The 20,628-nt window shown below is 34.3% G+C and overlaps 1 protein-coding gene and 1 long non-coding RNA gene across 2 annotated transcripts; both read left to right on the top strand.

The window, feature by feature from the left end:
• Nucleotides 1-6,041: 6,041 nt before the first annotated feature.
• prrx1a (paired related homeobox 1a) lies at nt 6,042-13,070 on the top strand. Its single transcript, NM_214734.1, has 4 exons — nt 6,042-6,414; nt 9,077-9,252; nt 9,362-9,543; nt 12,199-13,070. Exons 1-4 carry the CDS (start codon nt 6,168-6,170, stop codon nt 12,329-12,331), a joined length of 738 nt encoding a protein of 245 aa, NP_999899.1. The 5' UTR covers nt 6,042-6,167; the 3' UTR covers nt 12,332-13,070.
• Nucleotides 13,071-17,397: 4,327 nt separating this feature from the next.
• On the top strand, nt 17,398-20,236 carry LOC147846341 (uncharacterized). The gene is made up of 4 exons (XR_015478495.1): nt 17,398-17,478; nt 18,202-18,451; nt 18,773-18,856; nt 19,241-20,236. It is a non-coding gene; the product is annotated as an uncharacterized LOC147846341 (long non-coding RNA).
• Nucleotides 20,237-20,628: the final 392 nt, after the last annotated feature.

Genomic DNA, 20,628 nt, shown 5'->3' with positions numbered 1-20,628 from the left:
AAATGCCTCTGAAAATCACTTTCAGGGACATAAATTGCCAAGTAATTCTCCAACCATGATCCACAACAACTGTCTCGCATCTCTGTCTAAGTTACAGGCTCTGCTCCTGAAACCATAAAAATCCAAAGCCAAAAGAGGAAAGCTTTGAAACCAAGCCTGCAGATAAAATCTGAATTTAATAGACAAATGAGGGAAAATTGGATTAGCGATCCAATCTGCGCAGTCATCTTACATCTGTTTTTGGGAAACTGCACTGCCCGTATCACCGCCTGTGATCTGAGTCCTCCACGCTGCCATTGGCCTTCATCACTCAATAACTGGGCTAATGGCCTAACACTTCCCATTAATAAATGACTGCTCCTCTTGGCCTCTCGCTCCTTCAGAGGTGATATTCATCATCGCTCTTAATTTTGTTTATCTTTTCATGCTCTCTCCCCTCTGCGATGGCCATCAATTAGCTACCTTGGCCTGCCTTTTCGTGGCCTCAGCCCGTCGTCCCGCAGGGTCATAGGGTTAATATAAGAATGAGCCTAATTTCCAAACAGCTTCAAGTCCCGTGAGCTATCTGGAATGTGAAGAGGTGATGCTTAAATGTTGCTGTCCAGGCCAAGACGATCAATATATCATGGACAAAGACAGTCGAGAGGATAATATAAAGTAAATGAGCATTGTTGCTGTGTTTCAGCTCTGCAGTTAGAGTTGTTATTGGCCCATTTGCTATACATTGCAGCACTGAAGTCAGAGAATAACAAAACATTAATAAGATCACTCTCTGTATTTGGGATCTGTTGTTTGTTGTTTTAAATTTGATACTGTTTTCATAAGTTTATTATTTTGGGGGCATGCTTTTCAGTCAGTAGGAAGGAAGAGGTTCTCAACTGATCACTTTTCACCAATTTATTTTATTTTATATATTTTTATTATTATTAATTTCAATGAACACTTTTTTTTTTTTGCATTTGACTTTTTTTTACACTTTTTTGACACTCAAACAAATATTAATTTAATATACAAATTTGTTTAAGGTAAGTGGTTGCAAATCATTTATTTGGGCTTAATTTAAACAAACAAATTAAGTTGAACTTTGCTTTAATTTATTTGTTTAAATGTAGCCCATATAAATTTATTGCTTACCACTTACCTTAAAAAATAAATAGATGAGGTGCTTGGTGTGGTCTGTAAAATGATTGAAAAATATGTTCCTTTGGAACCAAAACTTTGTTTATTGCATAAATATCCTGAAAATGTGTCAGTTACTGCAAACAAACAAACAAACAAACAAACAACAAAAAAACGTATAGATATCAGCTTTTTACAAACTAAACGTGTTATAACTTTGGTATGGAAAAATACCCTAAGACCTGTTCTTGCACAATGAATAAAGAAAATGCCTAATAATCTTGCTTTTGAAAAATGAACATACATAATCACAGGTAAAGCAGAGACTTTGAAAAAGGGAGGTGTCCATTCAATTCTTTTCTAAATGAATATAGATAAAAATTGGATGTCTTCGGAAAGATGACTATAATTTAAAATTCAATGTAATAATGTTTTTTTTGTTTGTTTTTTATTTGTATTTTTTAAAAATATTTTATAGTATTCTGTTTTATAATTTATTTTAAATGTAATTTTTGTCTAACAAATGTTGGGGGTGGGAAAATACATTCTGAAATATCATAAAAGTTGATATTATGTACTGTTTGCTGGGTTCTGTAATATATTTAAAATCAATAAAAAAACAAAGTTAATGTTTTTTTAGTAAATACAAATGAATATTTTTTTCCAGTGTACATGTTAATTTATGCTATTTTAATTTATCATTTTATATCAATTAACATGTTACAAGAGGTCCTTTATAAAAATACATTTAAATGTGGAATTTGGATTTAAAGTTTTAAGATTTAAACTTACAAAATCACCTATTTGCTCTGCAAATCATACTTGAAATATGATTATTCATAAAACTCAAAAACTTTTGAGGCAACTTCAAGACAGGTGCGTTACTTTGCTCTTGTAGCCCAACTCTTTTTAAAAGGGTTGATCATAATTATTTTATTATTTTATTTTAATTAAAAAAATTAAGCGTGAGATATTTGCTTGCTACAGCAGTATTTCATCTTCATAGAGAAGCACTCTACAAGATCTGCTTTTAATTTAGCCGCTTTCTCTCCAGACAGCTTGGAAAAAAAAGTGTAACATGAGACGTAAAAAGACTGTGAGATAAATACAGCGCAGTAACGCCGCTGGCCACGCATTAGTTATAGATTGTAGCTTTTGACACAGTATGTAAACGAAATTAGTTAAAATAATTGGATTACAATAAATCATTAATAACTACTGGACAAGTTCCATCGCGCGCTGAAAGGGAAAGTTACATCTTTATTACGTGCATTTGGAGGAGACTTAAAGTCAAGACAGCTGGACAATGTAAACTGCGAGACATTTGTCAAATGTAATTGCGGATTAAAAGTGCTTTGAATTTAGTTTTAGACATGTTTTAAATTAGAAAACCTAAAAAGTAAAAGTATTTTTTACATTTCTAAGAATATAGGCCTAGGGCAAAAATGTTAATTAAATAACCTTATATTATTTTTATTAGGCTCCTAAATTTATACACTTGTTTTGTTTAATGTTATGCATTTCTCCAAATATAATGTGCATCTATATAAAAGCATGTTATAATAAACGGGATATAAGACCGCCTTTTTTGTAATGCACACTAGGCCTATTAGATATTACAATTATTATAAACAGTTCTGGAACGTTTTACATCAGGATCCTTGTAAGATCATAATTATTATCCTGATAAGCGCCTATTGATTTGGATGAACGTGGATTGATCAATTTGACAAATAATCTGCGCAGAACTGCTACAAAACGGGTTTCATTTTATGATAGCCTATCGTGCTCTGTGTTGCTGACAAACCACATCACTGAGCGAGAAAAAAACTACAGAAAAATATAAAAATGCAATTTAGCTAAATAACATGAATTAATAGCCTAGACTATAACCTGATATACCAAATTATTTAGGCCAACCTAAATGTAGGCTATGGGCCATGGCCTGTGATTGATCGAAAAGTCTAAACTGATTAAAGAATATTCATATAGATATATATGATAATCTATTATAATAGATTAGAATACAATAATATTCATATGTTTATATTGCAATGTTTATTTTCCTGACTGTAACGTTCGTGAAATGTAGTTCTAAAATCCTGAGGTAAAAAATGTAACAATAAGCAAATCAGTAGGCTATTTACGACTTAGGCTACATTGTTATATGTGTCTGTTGTAATTTTTAAAATATCGTTAAATGAGATATCAATGAGTTTCAAAGTTTTCACTTCATTCAGCTTTTCAGCTGTTGGCCTAGCGCCCTAGCCTATATTTTACAATTATGCAAGGAAAAAGTATGACGGATTGCCACAAACCTAATGGCAAGATACAAAATATAGCCTATTGAAGTGAACAAAAATAGTCTGTTTTATAGTTGGATCTTCACTGATATTAGCATTACCACACGACCAATATTTCTTTTGCCTCCTAATAATGCACTGCAAGTACGGCTCATTAAAAACAACCGCTGTGATATTTTATCATACGCCAACAAATAGGCTTCTCTTTAACTTTTCCAATGCTGATTATTTTACTTTATTCAGTCTATATTACAATTTTATTTTATTGCCTACATTTCGGTAAAATATAGAGCTTGCTCGACGTTGACGTTTTATTAACCTACTGTAATTTTGTTTTAGGGCAGAAATGTATTGCTTTATCTGTATTCACAGATATAGCCTTAAGTCCAGCTCATAAAGAAAATCATGTAATGGAGGCTGATTAAAAACGTTTCTTGTAGCCTATACAGGCCTAGTTTTGTTTCCTTGCGTTCAAAAAAGGCAAAAACCCTCATTCTTCACAACGACTCGAGGTTTCGATATGTGGCAGATTTATGGGCAGAGTATAATAATAATAATAAAAGCAAAGTCTCGCGCTGGCACCAGGCAGCGAGCTGGGCTTCGAGGGAGAAATGGGATCTTGGGGGAAACTAATGATGAAGAAAGATCTCCTCAATCCAAGCGCCTTAATTAAATGCACGGAAAGAAGGAGAGAGGCTCTGCACATCTGGATTCAATCTGCGCCCCTTTGATGGCATCAAGTGTTCTTTTCCCAGACCTCGGAGGCTGACAGAGGCACACAGGCAGCCTGGAGCCTGAACTCATGTCATTGCGACACATGCGGAGCTCGATCCCCTCCTGTCGTGAGGCTCTTTAAAAGCGCACGCACGCAATGCTCTGTAAACCCACTGAAAAAGAACAACATTTTAGTGTCACATCACGAGCTGACACCAGTGCTGAACGCACGATACTCATGAGAGCTACGCCAGCGTTTATGACTTTGATCATTTTAAGGGTTCGTGTTACTTAAGATCACTTGAGCTTAACAAGGCCGTTATTTCTTGATTCAAACTTTTCTCCACCACACCATGATTTAGTGAAGTTGAAGAATGCTGCTTGGAAACACAAAATGCATGTTCAGTTAATCCCACCCAGCAAACAATTTTGTGTTTAATAGACGTCTAATGGACATCTAAACGTACACAGCCTGGCTAAAACAAGGCTAAACTTGTGTCAGTGAAAACCTAATTGGAATAGCCGAAATAGTGGTCAATTAGACAGATTAAACAGACTTTTTATGTGTAGTCATTCATTTCTGTTAGTCTTTTGGTCTATTATTACGTTTAGATAGATTTTCACTGACAAACCAAATTTAGTCTTGTTTTAGCCAAGACGACTTTGTTTAGACATCTATTAGACATCTTTTTAAAACAAAAAATGCTTGGCCAACTGCTGAACGTAACTAGATTTACAGACAAATAATGTTCCAGATTAACTGCTAGACTAAAATGAGTCAAAATAATAATAATAATAATACTAATAATAATAATAATAGCATGAATGAATTCAAGAATTCCGATTAAGCCATTTAAGTATGCACTAGCTATTAAATTGATAAATAAAATAAGCTTATATTGCATAGGAAATCAGTTAGCCTACTTAAAATGATCCAATGTTTATCACGTTCAAAATGGATTACGTCATTCACCCATTTATTACTTGGTAGGCCTACTGGTTTTATTCTCATGTTACAACAAAACACAGCGTGAGTATAGTGGAAGAATTTTGAATGTTAATTCGACCTCTAAAACTGATTATATTCAAAGAAACAACAACAAAATTAGGCCTACATATAATAAAAAAATTTCTATATTTTTAAAATTCATTTTTAAACAAGAAAACAGCTGTGAAAAAATTATAGTAAAATTCTCAAATATTTTATGATCATTTTCCGAAAATTGCCTTCTTAAAATGTTTATTTCACTTGTTGGGTGAAAGATGACAACAATAATGCCTATAAAACAATAATTCTACACAGACTATATAGCCTGCTAAACAAATTCTAAAATACGTTAATCATATTTGCAGTTGTATTTAAGACAGTTTATGCATGAAACGCATTTTCAATGCATTTCTAAAATTCTGTAATTATTTATATCACGTCATTACGTATTAATTAGACTCCGTATTTCAGTGGAGGTGGAAAAAATAGACGTTAAACGTTTAAACACAGACAAAAACATCGCCACGTAATTAGGACTTCTTGTATGTGTATCATCCTTCCCCAGGGCTTCAAATTTTCGTGTATTTGGCTCTCAGGCTCCCCCCTCAGCGCCAGTGTGCGCCGTTTGAAGTACCGGAGAAAGAAGCTGAGAGAAGCTCGTCCGGCCTCCTACCATTGGGCGTAAATCCTTCATCTGTGCCATCAGACCTTCCTCGCCAGTTTACTCATTCCCTCACTCTGGGAATGAGAGGGGAAAGTCTCTGCTGCAGAGTTAAGAGTGGAGTCATCGGCAAAACTTTGGAAACTTTGGAGCTCTTGAACTGGAGATGTTTGTTCTGTGATGCAGTTTCCCATGAAGACGCGCGATTGTCAAATAAAAGAGAGCTAGCAAATACGCCTTTTTTGGATTCACAAGACGCCGATCTACGGATGTAAAAACAGAAATCGATCAATTTGTCGAGTATAGAGTGGTTGTTTATGGTCGAAACGTAACCCATGTTGGTTGTAGGTAGAGGATATCTTGGGTTTCGTCAATTTGCGTCATGACTTCCAGCTATGCTCATGTAATGGACAGACAAGCCACACTACCAAACCGACTGGAGACTGCGATCACCGCGAATCAGGATCATTTACAGGCTAAAAAGAACTTCTCCGTGAGCCACCTGTTGGATCTGGAGGAGGCGCGGGAGATGGTGGGAGCTCAAGCGGAGGAAAGCGCAGGGGAGGCGGGCAGGAGTATGCTGGAGTCTCCGGGACTCACCAGCGGGAGCGACACTACACAGCAGGAGAGTAAGTGCTGGAGAAAAAAATACGAGCTTTAAACAAAAACAAAAAAGGAGAATCTGGATTATAGTCAATGGGTTTTCCAAATTATATATTTTTTCATAGCAAAGGAAGATTTAAACTTCAAAAGTCACACAGGGGAAAAATGGAAAAGTGTGGCCACTTCTTAAATTACGCAGGCAATTTAGGATCTCCTAAAAAAGGAAATATATTTACAAATAATTTGTACATGCTAATATACATTGATTGTTATCTATTGTTGATAGCACATGCAGTAATAGATGTGATTATCACATTAGCAGATGCATGACAATGACAGGCACCAATATGAGGGTCATTTTCTTGACATGCACTATTCTGTAGGGACACAATTTCCAACACTGAATGACAGTGAGAATGAAAACACATTCTTCTTCGTTTACCCTATATGCGTTTGTTTACCAATTTACCTAATTAATGGAAGTGTTTCAAAATGTTATAGACTTTTCCAACGGTATACACGTTTAAAAATAGGCCGTTTAAAAATAAGCCAACGTAAAATGTAGCAAATATATTCTTCGATATCCAAGCTTGTTAAAATAAAATATCTTTATCTATTAAATAAAATTAAAAGTATATATTACTTTTGCAGACTTCTAGTAGGCCTACTAGTCTACTGCATGTACGGAAGTCGAGAGAGTCTGTTAAATTTCAGTAGGCCAATTTCTATTTATTTAATATTTACTTCTCAGTATAGAAAACAATAAAACATCTGCAAAATGCATAATAGTAAAAACATTTGAATGCTCTAAAATGCAATGGATGCATCAGCTATCTTTCTGAATGTGATTCGAAAAAATAGTTCAACTACGTTTTAAAAGATATATTACTTAAAAAAAACTATAATTTACTATCGTACTAAAGTTACTATCGTATTACTCTATTTAAAACTTTATCGAAATTGCTGTAAACAAGTAATCATGCAACCATGAATCAAACCAAATAGTCTTGTTTATTTGACTAAAACTATGTTGATTTGAATTTTTAAAAAGCTCACTTTTAAGGTATTTTTTCGTCAACCGAAATACTAATTAAAACGAAATTAATTTTAAGGGTCCTAGCCTAAATAATAACAGCGTGTTTTCCGTCGGACTAAATAGTACAACTAGGCCTTCAGCAACACGATTTTAAGCATCGTGCGAATGCATTTAGGCCTCTGTGTTTCATTAATATGTTTATTCATGTTGCCTAGTTATTTTGTTAAATAATTTAGCCAACATTTTAGACAGGACTGCTGAAGTGTTGCATTCAAAATATGAATGAGAGAAACCATATAGCCGAACTGAAGATCACCTTATAGACCTATAAGCGCATAGGCTATCAGTTGGCAAAAGACGATAAAGTTTAAATGTTTTTTGCTGTCAAATGTAGACCTGTTCAAGCTCTAGGCCTGCAGTACTGATAACCTCTGCTTTCAACTTCTCGACTTTACGGCCTTGGAGAAATTGGGGCGAATCAATTCGTCACTGTGGTGTTTTCTCTCTACCTCTCTCCGGGAGGTTTTATGGAGCGATTTAAGAACTGATTGATGCATCCAGAAAGTAGCAAGTCTACAACGATTTGCATTTTTCCTACACCAAAAAAAAGGCCTAGATATTATAATTAGCATTTACCTCTAAATCAGCCACAAACTATAGAAAGAAAAAGTAGGATAAAGAAGCAAAAGTACAGAAGACAATTTATATAAGAGACTGTTAAACTTTTTTTCAGGCAATTTAACAAAATCTGTAAATTAAAAATAACTGTATAATTTCGTCCTTTTATGTTCCATTTCTTTTGGTGCAATTTAATTTATGCAAGAGAAAAATAAGACTGGAGAACCTAAAATATTTACACATTAATAATTTATTATTCTGTAGTCTACATGTAAAAAAATCTTTAAAATTAAATCTGTTTTGCAGACCAAAGCAGCAAACATCATAAACACGAAGTTAAAATCTCTCTAAAATTCTGTATAAAAATCATGAAACATCATGATAGAACATAGATAATTACTTATAATTATAATTGTGTTGATATGCTTATAAATGATTATGGCCTGACCCAAAATAGATTAGAAAATGATAGTATGCATAATTAGCTAAGCTGTTTTGTGTGTTGTTTAATTTTTCCTTCTTTAGTATTTTTATGTATCATTTATTTTAAAGAAGGATAAATGTAGTGTGTGTAAATGTTTAACCCAGTGGTAGGGTTTGTTCATAATTTACCCAAATTCTGGTTGAAACCCAGCATATACATGTATATACACATTTAAATTGCCTTAATCAAATTCTGATCGCCTATTAAACAATTATTAAACACTCCCAGAGACATTTTAAGAAATGTCTGTTTCTTTTGGTTGAATTTCCTACACAAACACTGTCTCACTAGGATTTACTGAATTGTAAAAATAAATACTTATTTAAAATGAGCTGCAACAAAATTCTTGGTTTTTTTTTTGGGAGGGGGGGGGGGATGGGGGGACTTAATTGTTTTAGGTTCAATCCACTAACTTAACTTAAATCCTTCATGTAGTCTCAACACAAATCCAGGCTGTGGAAGCCAGCCTTTTTACAGTGCAAGAATCTGACCCACATTATAATTTGGATATTCACGTCATATTAATATTTGACTATTTGTGCGCCTTCAGACGAGCAGCTCAACGCAGAGGAGAAGAAGAAGCGTAAACAGAGGCGAAACAGAACCACGTTCAACAGCAGTCAGCTGCAGGCCTTAGAGAGAGTGTTTGAGAGGACGCATTACCCCGATGCTTTCGTCAGGGAGGACTTGGCACGACGGGTCAACCTCACTGAAGCACGAGTTCAGGTTAGAGATTTGTATTAGCCTGTGTTTGACCTTCTCCTTTCTAATGGTCTCCATCATGATAGATCTCCATCTATGCATGACAAGCTCAACACCTTTCTTTAATTTCCAGGTATGGTTTCAAAATCGACGGGCTAAGTTTCGACGAAATGAACGTGCGATGCTGGCAAGTAAAAATGCTTCATTGCTCAAGTCTTTCTCAGGAGAAGTAACAGCCGTAGAGCAGCCCATTGTCCCACGACCCGCACCCAGACCCAATGACTACCTGTCCTGGGGAAGCTCACCGTCATACAGGTAGGAAATCCAACACTTTTTATATGACTCTGCCTAAATTCACCATTATTTCATCAGAGGGAATATTTGTAGTGCTGGATATTGTATAGGTTATTCATAAATGTATGATATTAGACAGCAACTTTAGCATATTAACTAAAATGTGAATGCAATGTACTTGTGAATAAATGTTTATAACATATCATGTCATAACGAAAAATGTGCAAAGTATTTTATGACACAAATTAACTTGTCAAAGGTTGAAATAAAAATGTATATATATAATAACTGAGAAAAATTATCAGAAAGATTTCATTTATTAATATTGGTAAACAATAAGTTTACATGAACTACGAACAGAAAGACTATATTAATTTTAGTTCACATTCAATTTGCACTGATGAATAAACACAACAAATGTATTGCTTATTCTTAATTTCACCTAATGCATTAACTACTGGTATTTAACGGGACTTTATTGTAAAGTGTTACAAAATGTGTGGCGCAAGCAGCTTTAAAAAAAAGTGCAAATACAAATCTGTTTAAATCATCATAAAGCTCTGTTAAACTTACAATATAAAACCATAAATTAGTAAAATAGCTGATTTAGACTGCTTGAGTAAAAACATAAGTGAAATGTAAGAAAATGTAATTTCTAAATACTTTTGTATTAGTTCTGGGCAAAGATTAATCGCATCCAAAATAAAAGTTTGTTTTAACGTATGTCTGTGAATTATATATATCTATTATGTACAGTGCTCAGCATAATTGAATACACCCCATTTTGAAAATGATTTTTTTTTCCATTTCTCAGTGAATATAGGCAATGTTCTTTGGTGCATTTAAACAAAACAGATTTATTAAACAGATATATTTATTAAAATAATACCTAAGTCACCATACAAATTTAGGAATTGAAAGATAATACAATTCAATTCAGAGCAAAATATTGCAAAAAAAAATTTTAATTAATTAAATCCTCAAAAATTTCAAATATATATATATATTTTTTTTGCTTCTCTTGCTTTTTCCTCTTTTTTTAAATTTGTATTTAATATTTTCTATAACATAAATTTGGGTGTCCTAGTTTCTGGACTGTTATCATAAGTTATTTTGTTAGATAAGCTCCAGATTTGGCTTCAGTACTGACTAATCTAATGTATATGCACAAATATAATGTTGTATAGCTCCCTATTAGAAATATGAATTTAAAAGGTAGATTTGTGAAGGGTGTACTTATATATGCTGAGCACTGTATATGTTATAATGTTATGTATTATAAAAAATCAAAAATCAAATATATGCATGCAGATAGGCATGGGCTGGTAAAAGATTGCATGATAGATGGTATGATGGTATGAAAGATGGTATGATAACTTTGGATAAAAATCTCACAGTTTTATGGTATAGTTATTACTGCTCTAAAATATGTTCCCGGGGGTCACGGGACAATCAGGAGGGGTCACTTGGTGATTTCCAAAAATCTATTTCCTTTTATTAAACTATTATAGTTACAATATTTTATTTTTATTCTAATCTACTTGGGTCTATTGGTGTGTGTGCATTTGTATATTTACAACCACCTCGGAGGATATTGGGGATCGTGAGTTGCTGACATTGTTGTTTTAGGGGTCGCAAGCTGAAAAGTTTGGGAACCCCTGGTCTATAGGATGTTGTTATGTAAGTGATGTTTTTCATTTGCTGCTGTTTATACTGGTAACAACTTTCATATACCTTGAAACAGTATAACAGAATATTTTAGCAGTTTTAAAACCGTGAATTTACCAAACCATGGTAAATCTTGAAACCGGTTATCATCCCATGTCTATGCATGTGTGTATTTATATATGTAATACATAAATGCATAGTACACACACATATATATATTATGTCAAAACATTTTTTTATTTAGATATGATTAATCACAATTAACCATAATTAAACTTTGCCCAGCACTGTTTATTATATCTTATTTGATCATTTATTTATGTATCCCTAAACTCACCCTGCTGAAAAATCTAGCTTAAACCAGCCTAGGCTGGTCGGATGGTTTTAGCTGGATGACCAGCTTGGTTTTAGAGGGGTTTTGGCCATTTCCAGGCTGGTTTCCAGCCATTTCCAGCCTGGTCTTAGCTGGCCAGGCAGGAAAATGACCAGCTAAATCCAGCTAAAACCAGCTTGACCAGCCTGGTTTAAGCTGGACATTGCTGGTTTTGGCAGGGCTCCCAGCCTGTATAGGCTGGTCAAGTTGGTTTTAGCTGGTCATCTTCCATCCTGACCAGCTAAGACCAGGCTGGAAATGGCTGGAAACCAGCCTGGAAATGGCCAAAACCCCTCTAAAACCAGCCTGGTCGACCAGGTTAAACCAGCCTAGGGTGGTTTAAGCTGTTTTTTTCAGTAGGGCACCCATGAACCTTAGTCCATGTAAGCAAGTACACTTTAAGTACACGTTCTGAAAGCAACCAAAAAATTAAAAAATACAAATCTCCTTACATTTTTGCTTACATTAATGTAAAAAAATCCCCAAAAAGAGGGTGTCTCCCTGTGAAAACATACATACATATACATGTATATAGATACAGGAATAGATGTCAAATATGTTCAAAATGATTGAATTATTTACTATCAATAAAAAGTGTTAAATCTGATCTTGACAGTCTGTCTTCTTTATTACAGTGCCATGGCAACTTATTCTCCCTCGTGCGCCAACAACACCACAGCCCAGGGCATGAATATGGCCAACAGTATCGCCAACCTGAGACTGAAAGCCAAAGAATACAGCCTGAACCAGGTACCCACTGTCAACTGAAGCGGGCAGCTGGGCTGTCAAAGACTCTCAGAACAATCCCAATGTCCCAGCCCCAAATCTATTGACATAAACAACGTTTTCTGTCCTCCTCTATGTGTTTTACTCTTATCCATCAAAGAACAGAAGCAAACGAGAACAGCTCCAAGGTACCAAGCTTTTCTAAAACCAATGATTTACATTGAACCGTCATGTTCCTGGTATGTGGGGAAATGACATGTGGGAAAATTGAGTTTTGGACAGCACAAAATGGAAAGTTTTCACTGTTCACACTCACTGTGGCAGCGTAAGCGTGGTCAACCCTTTTGGAGATCGTGGCTTACTATAGATTTCTTTCTTGAGACTCCTGCCGACCACAGGGATTTGATGACCTCTGCGGAATCCATATACTACAATCTTGCGGACATCTGGGGAGTTTTTAGGATTTCCCCTCGATTTCTCATTGGAACTCGTAAATGCGCACTGAGGCCACAAATTGGGATTTGGATATTTTGGTTATTTGGGAACAGAGTGAAATTTGGCTTTCCTGTTACCGGACTCTAAAATCACTCTTCACTGTTGTCTGTTAAAAAAACATGCAAGGGGGTATTGGTTCATTTTGGCATATACAGAACTCTGGCCATGTATGTAAGTGATGAATTCAGAGCTTTGTTGATTATACCCCATTATATTTTCTAAATATATGCATAAATATGTAACATTACTTTGCAATAAAGATGTCCTAGCAATGTAATGTCATCAAGTTTCAGGGGTAGAGTGTCCTTAAAGTAATTTTGTGGGACGCCAGAGAACTATTTAGCATGAATTCAGCATAACCCGAAAAATGAACATTTACTCACCATTTATTCACCCTAAAGTAGTTAAAGTTCTTAATAAATATCAGTTTTCTCCTGTTGAACACAGAGGAAGAAACTTTGAAGAATGTTAGAAACCATTAGGAATTGGAATCCATGGTTGCAAAAAACTAAAAAAGAACTAAAAAAGCTCAACAATCTACGAAATATATTATTTTGTGTTCAACAGAAGAGAGAAACTTCTGGAACAAGTTGAGTGTGAGTAAATGATTGATTTTGGATGAACTTTCCTTTAAGTTGAGGTACATGTACAGGGTTCTTACACCTTTTCCAACTTCAAATTCCAGCACTTTTCAAGGACTTTCAAGGTGCATTTTTATGCTTTTCCGGCACCTAACAACCACAGTAAATTATGTTTATATATGCTGGATGTACTTTTTACATTTAAATCCATTGTGCTATTTAAAAAAACACATCATGACATTTCAACCTAAATTGTTGAACACTTTGGAGCAGAGATTTATTGGGATTGTTCACCCAAAAATTGCAAATTAAAAAAAAAGTTCAGTTATTGGATGAAGCATCTTTTTAATTTTGGTCTCTTTCTAGCTAAAGTTGACATCTAAAAAAATAAGCTTACAGTCAGATTGTATTTGGGTGTAGTACCAAACTTACATGAGCAGTCGTTCATGATATTTCATGTGCATTGCTATTCAAAATTCATGTAACAAATGAAAACTTTATGAGTCTGAGAATATTCTTGCAGCAAATTAATGAACTTGTCCTATGTTAATTGTTTTGAAAATCAGTCACCAAATATGGAAACCCTAGTTTGTAAGCTTTCATTAATATTACTTTTTATTATTGTCAATATTACTTTAGGTTAGGATTAAGGTACTGTTGTAACTGTATGCAAATGTCCCACCAGTCAAATGGTAACAGTTTAGTAGTTAAACTATTCCTGAGCACTGCGTTTGGTGTTTTTTAGGTGCAAATATGCATTCTGCGTAAATGTCTCCTAAATACGTGCATTCGGTCAACATTTTGCAAGAAAAACTGGTTGCATGGCAAAAATTTTATGCATTCACACAAATGATCCAAAATATATTTTGAACTTGCATAGATTAAATCTCGGACGCATATGCAACCAAAATCGGCAATTTCGAGCCCTGCAATTTCAAATTCAAGCAGGTTCAAGCCCTTTGTCTAAAATCCAAGCACTTTTCTAACCTTGAAAACATGAAATTTTGCAGACAAATTGTTAATCAACAAAAAATCTGCTTGGTTTGAAAGCTACTTCTGTTTGAGTTGTTCTGTTAATGACAAGGAACTTTTGGTCACACTTTACAATAAGGTTCATTAGTTAATGTTAATTAATGCATTTAATAACATGAACAAACAATGAACAATACATTTACTGTAATTGTTCATGTTAGTTATTGTTAGTTAATGAAAATACAGTTGTTCATTGTTAGTTCATGTTAACTCATGGTGCATTAACTAATGTTAACAAGCATGAACTTGGATGTTAACAATGCATTAGTAAATGTTCAATTATGATTAATAAATGCTGTACATGTGTTGTTTATGTTAGTAAATGCATTAACAAATGAACCTTATTGTAAAGTGTTACCGAACTTTTTTATACACAAAAACCTTACAAAATTAACATAGTACTTTAAGAGCCATTACAGAGAAAAAGATTATGAGACCACATGAAAATTTCTTAGCATTTATGAAGTATGAGTGGTCTGATAGCATTTCTTCCAAATTTCAAATACAAATAGTAAAATTTACAGCGTCTTTTTGTTGTGAGTAAATGACAACTTCTCAGAACAACAACTGTTTTTATTTGTTGTGACTCAAATTTGGGTTCTTGAAGGCCTTGTAAAATTAAAATAAATTTTTTAGATTTTATTATCAGCATGTTAGTCTTAAGGATATCTATAATACAGTGTTTTCCAAAAGAGTGACAAAAAGTACATCAAGAAGATTTTTATCATGAGAATGCCTGCAGCATGTCACTTTAGCCTAAATGGATCACCTCATACTTCAGTTTCTCACATTTAAAGGTTATTAGGGAAAAAGTGTCAGTAGTTTACAGAACAAAACATAAAATTAGTTTTTACGCCAACACAAATACCACAAATTATTCTAGAAGAAATACAATTTTTCATATGGCCTCTTAATTTTTCTCTATAGCAGTATATGTCTCTTATTTTGCAGTTTGTTCTGTTGCTGGCAAGTAGTTGCACATATCAGATATCAAACCCTAATACATTATGTATGTATGTATAGCCTCGGAGGAGGCATTTTGGATTAAAACTAGATGAAACACGTCCTCCCACAATACTGGCCCTCTGAATCTGTGCCATTACGCAACAGAAGAAAAGCCAGGTGAAATCATTCAGAAACCCAAGAGCAGTGAGAGTTTGAGACACAAGTGTGCAGATGTAGCATTAGCTTTTTCAAAGCAAAACTGCTCTTTCTTCCTCTCAGTGTGAACATCTACCTTTAAACTGTAAAATAACTTCTCGTCAGGACTCCTGTGGGGCTTCGTCAGAAGTTTAGCAGAAATTCCTGCGGCTCTTTTCCCCTCCGCCCGTTTTCAGCTTCCCTCTTTTCTAGGGTAAACAAAAGCAAGGAAACGACAAAATTTTAGCTAATCAAACTGGTCATTTACAATGTGATCCAAACACTTCAAGTGCTGTTGTTCTTCCCCTGCCAGCTATCGCTCCATTAAAGTGTGTGTGTATATTTGCTTTGGATTTGAAAACGTTTTAAAGGTTGAAGAGAGAGAGGAAAAAAAAAAATTTGGCTGACAGAATCATTTCTGAAAAACAGCTTCTGCCATTTTATTACCTGATGATGGAGACTTTGGTGTCACACGCTGAACTTTGGTTTCTTTAAAGGGCCGACGCTGGTAAATTTTTTTGTTGAACGGGAATGTTTACTTTCAAAACAGTCTGTTTATGGCACAGGAAGCGATCGTTTGAGTTTAAGTGGCCGCGAGCTGTTTTTGAATGGCTGACACTGGCTTGTTTATGTACCTGATGGCTCCCTTGGTCGGCTGATTACATGTGACCTCAGGTGACCTCACAGACAGTCCATTGGAGGAAGGGGGAGCCGGTGAGTTGTTTTTCTTTTCATCTGTCTTTCAGCTCCATGAAAGAAATCTGTCAGCTGTCGACGCTGTAATGCAGCTCTTTAAATATCGGCTAGTGGTTTGTTTATGTCATGTTTCGCAGATTGAGACTCTCAAGCACAATTATTTTTCTTTTTCTTCAGTTTGTCAAAACATTAGGAATGTGATCAATTTCACATAGGATATCGGCTGAAAATTATTTATTATTGTTAGTATTAATAAAATTAGTTGATATTTGGCTATTTATACGTGCATTTTCTTTATTTTTACATTTTGATTATTGTTTCAGTCTAACTCTCACTTAAAGTAAGTCATTCACTTACTCAGTCTAACTCTCACTTAAAGTAAGTCATTCACTTACAGTTGTTTTCAATGCTTCTTGAGGCCTGTAAGTTTTTTTTAAAATACAAAAATATTTAGACATTTTAAAAGTACAGTTGAAGTCAGAATTATTAGCCCCCCTGAAAAATGAGCACCCTGTTTATTTTTCCCCAATTTCTGCACTGTTAGACATTTCTGTAAATTACACAGTTATTTACTGTATTTCACCCAGTGTAATACTGCAAATTCCTTTTACGGTAAATAACTGTATTTACCGTTGCATTATGGGAATTTAGTGTGACGTCGAACTACATATACAGCGATGTACTGTATTTGTAAAAATTCGTGTATTGTACTGTATTTTCCACAACTGCTTCAACGCCACCTTGCGGCGATTCGACTACTCTGCACCACATTTTGCCTGAGGACCCTGGAGCAATTCTGGAGGACAATTTATTAGTGTGCCTGAAGAACATACTGGATTTAACAAACTTTACTCTGGTAAGCTGAGGCAGTGTTTCATTTTACAGAATGTTTTGTGGACGAGAATAGAACAAAGTAAAGTATAAAGTTGGCTATTATTATTTTCTCTGGCTTGGCGTTATTTCGCCCATTTGAGAAATATATCATCTATTAAGATGTTACCTTTATTTAATTTATTACATTAACACTACTATTACTTTAAATAAGACTGTTTATGACTATTAGCCATTGTTCTCGTCATATCTTTTTATTTATTTACATAGGAACCGGTGTTGCAGCGGGTTTTGGTTTAGGAGGGAACCAGAGGTATGCAGACAGTTTTGGAGGACACTTAGCACGAGACAACGGTCCGGCAGAGAGTGTTTTCCCCCAGAAGAATATGAATGAAAGACCAACAAATAATCCAGGTAAAAGCGCGTCTGTCTGTGCTGACAACACTCGACATTGATTTGAGCACCTCTATTAGCATTTGTTTGCTCGGCAACATTGGCTGAAGCGATCTTAAAATGGTAATGTTAACTGTTAGCTAAACTGAGCTAAGTTTATACTGAATTGGACTCAAACTCATTTTAACGTGCAACGTTTAACTTATATTGATTTATACTATATATATTAGATGTTGTGAACTTATTTTTCTCTGGTTTAGAGTAACTTATAACGTTAGCTTGAGAAAATAACATCGCGACGTAACCTATAAGAACGCTAACGTAAATCTATAACGTTACAATATGCATAGAGGTAAAGTTGGTTTTATATTCGCACATTCGTTCATTTAGAAGACTCTAACGTTATACTGTTTACCATGTTACTTTGAATATTCGATCAGAATTAGCATGCCAGTATGACTTGAAATCAACATTAACACTGTTTATTTGACCGTGAGCATGTTGTACTTTGATAGTCATTAGCTGCTAAAATGATTTCGCTATTTAGAGTTTGCAAATAATACTTTTATGAAATTAAATTATTAAGGGGGAAGTCTGAATCTGCTAATATAAAACCAATTTTACCTCTATGCATTATGCTAATAACCACCTTTTTGCTATTTATTGTTTGCTAATTATTTTTTTATCACAACTCTTGACATTTGGTTTAACATAATTGTTACCATTATATTTTTTTCTGTTTAGATATGGCACTGGCACAGCACCAGGTTTTGTCTGAAGAAACAAACAGCATTTCAGAGGAACATCTTGATCAGCACAGCCTTATGCTTAAAAAATAAGCAAGACCAGTAAGCAACCAAGGTAAACAAATAAAAAAAAGTTGTGTGGAGGTTGTGGATTGTAGCATGGTATTCTTATCTGTATTTTTGGCTTTTTTATGGTCTCAATATAAAATACTGGGAGCCTGCCTGTGCAAACTGGACCTCATACAACAGTAAGTACTGTACATCTATTTGTTTCTCAATATATTAACGTTACTTTTAATACAAAATGTGTCACATGTTTAGTTGCTAGCTAAATAAAAAAATCGTTTTCCCTTTTTTATTAAACCATTTAGTAGGTTTTTTTTTCATCTTTGTTTATAATATTTTTGAGCAGATTGAGGTCTGTCATGGGTCAGACATTTCAAAATACAATAATTAGTATTGGGATACATGCATTTGTCTATGTATTAAATGTCTTTTTCCCCATTTCATGTTGCCTAAATATTTTGTAATAAATAAAATAATACAATTTTTTGTATAAATAATTCCAGAGGATGAAACAAAATGCACAGCAACAACCAGAGTGAGCCAGAAGATAGCAGAAGTACTGAAGAGAATGACAACCATGAACAACAGTGAGTTATCCTTCTTTCACCAGCTAACTGAGAACTTGGATTAGGTGAGACACTCTCAATAGTTTTATCAGTATTCAGTCTGTTTTAGTTTATTAGGAATACATAAAACAAATAGTCTAATCTGTCCTGCAGTGAATCAACCCATCACAAATGCTACAATGTTTTTGTAAAACCTTGTTAGGGAAAAAAGTAAACAGGACATTCTGGTTAGTTATCTTTTAAACATGGTAGTGAGCAGGTTATGAGCAGGAGCCAGTTGCTCAGTACCAGCTGAAAACTACCCCAACCTAGCTGCCATGCTTCAAAATAATTAACCAGTATATGATTTATTTTTTTTAAACAAGCTTCTTCTATGCTTATGTTAGTCTGTTTGTCCTTATCCAGAGTTCTTCATAATCCTGGACTGGGCCAAATCCTGACCAGATGCTGTGGTGGTCATGGAGGAGTGAATCCTAAAAGACACACGTGATCAATGAGTTTCCGCATTGATCCAATGGGCCAGCCTGACCACCCGCTGGTGAACTTTCAAGCCTCTGGTGCCTAGACTGCGGCCTTGCACAAGTTTGGCTAGAGGAGAACTGGTCGTGCCCAACTGAGCCTGGTATCTCTCAAGGGATTTTATTCTACACTTTCGTCAGTTGGTGAAGTTTGTTCCATGCCACTGTCGCCACTGGATCAATTGGCTGCGATTGGTGGATCGGTGGATTTGCTCTTCAGTGTTTGGACTTTCAGCAGTGACATTTACTGCTTCAATTCTGAAAACTGGACTGAAGCAGCTTCAATTTACAAGAACTTCTATGTTACGCTGCTTTGACATCATTGATCTACATTGTAAAAGTGCAATAGAAATAAAGATGAATTGCATTTGAACATGTGAATTCAGACCTTGTTGAGCATTTGACACCAGAACTAGTAATATTTTAAAGTTGGGTTGTTTCTGAGTCGGCTAATAGTTACAAATATTTATTTTTCCAACAATATGCAATTCAGAAGTTTAAATTTTTATTGTACATGTATGTTCTAGTGCTTTGTGTGATTTATTTATTTTTAATGTGTTGATTTTATTGCTTAATGTAATTTTCACACATTTTCCTTAAATGCTTTAAGCATTATTAATGTTTTAAAGAATGGAATATTTTGTAATTGTGTCTGGTTTAATGTCAGTAGTACTTAGTACAATTGGGTTTTTTTTTTCTCAACAATATGCAGGTCAGACACTTAAATTAGTTTTGTACATGTATGTTAATGTGCTTTGTCGTTTTCAATGTTTTTTTTTCTTAAAATAAAATATTTTGAATGATTGAAATGTAATGTTTTTACACATTTTTAAGCTTGTTTTAAGCCTCTCCAATGTTTTAAATAAAGAGTGTTTATTTTGTTAATATTTTGTAATTGTGTCTTTTTTAGGTCTATAGTATTAAAATAATATTAATAAAATTATATTATAAAATATTTAGGACAAAACTAAAAGGTTTACAGTAGCTAACTGTTAACTTAGGTTTTTACAGTAGTTAACCATTTTCAGACACTACAGTAACATGCTGTAAACGGATTTACAGTTGTATACTGTAAATCTAAAATACAGTAACTTACTGGCAACAGTGTTGCCAGTAAGTTACTGTAAAAACCCTTTGAAATGTCTAACAGTGTGCTTAACGGAGAAAATATTTTTTCAACATATTTTTAAACATAATAATTTTAATTACTCATTTCTAATAACTGAATTATTTTATATTTGCTATGATGACAGTAAATAATATTTGAGTAGATTT

The sequence above is a fragment of the Danio rerio genome, chromosome 2, assembly GCF_052040795.2.
Source record: "Danio rerio strain M-AB ecotype USA chromosome 2, GRCz13ab, whole genome shotgun sequence".
NCBI lineage: Eukaryota > Metazoa > Chordata > Actinopteri > Cypriniformes > Danionidae > Danio > Danio rerio.
The sequence above is the reverse complement of the archived record's forward strand: the minus strand, read 5'-3'. Positions and strand labels throughout refer to the sequence as shown.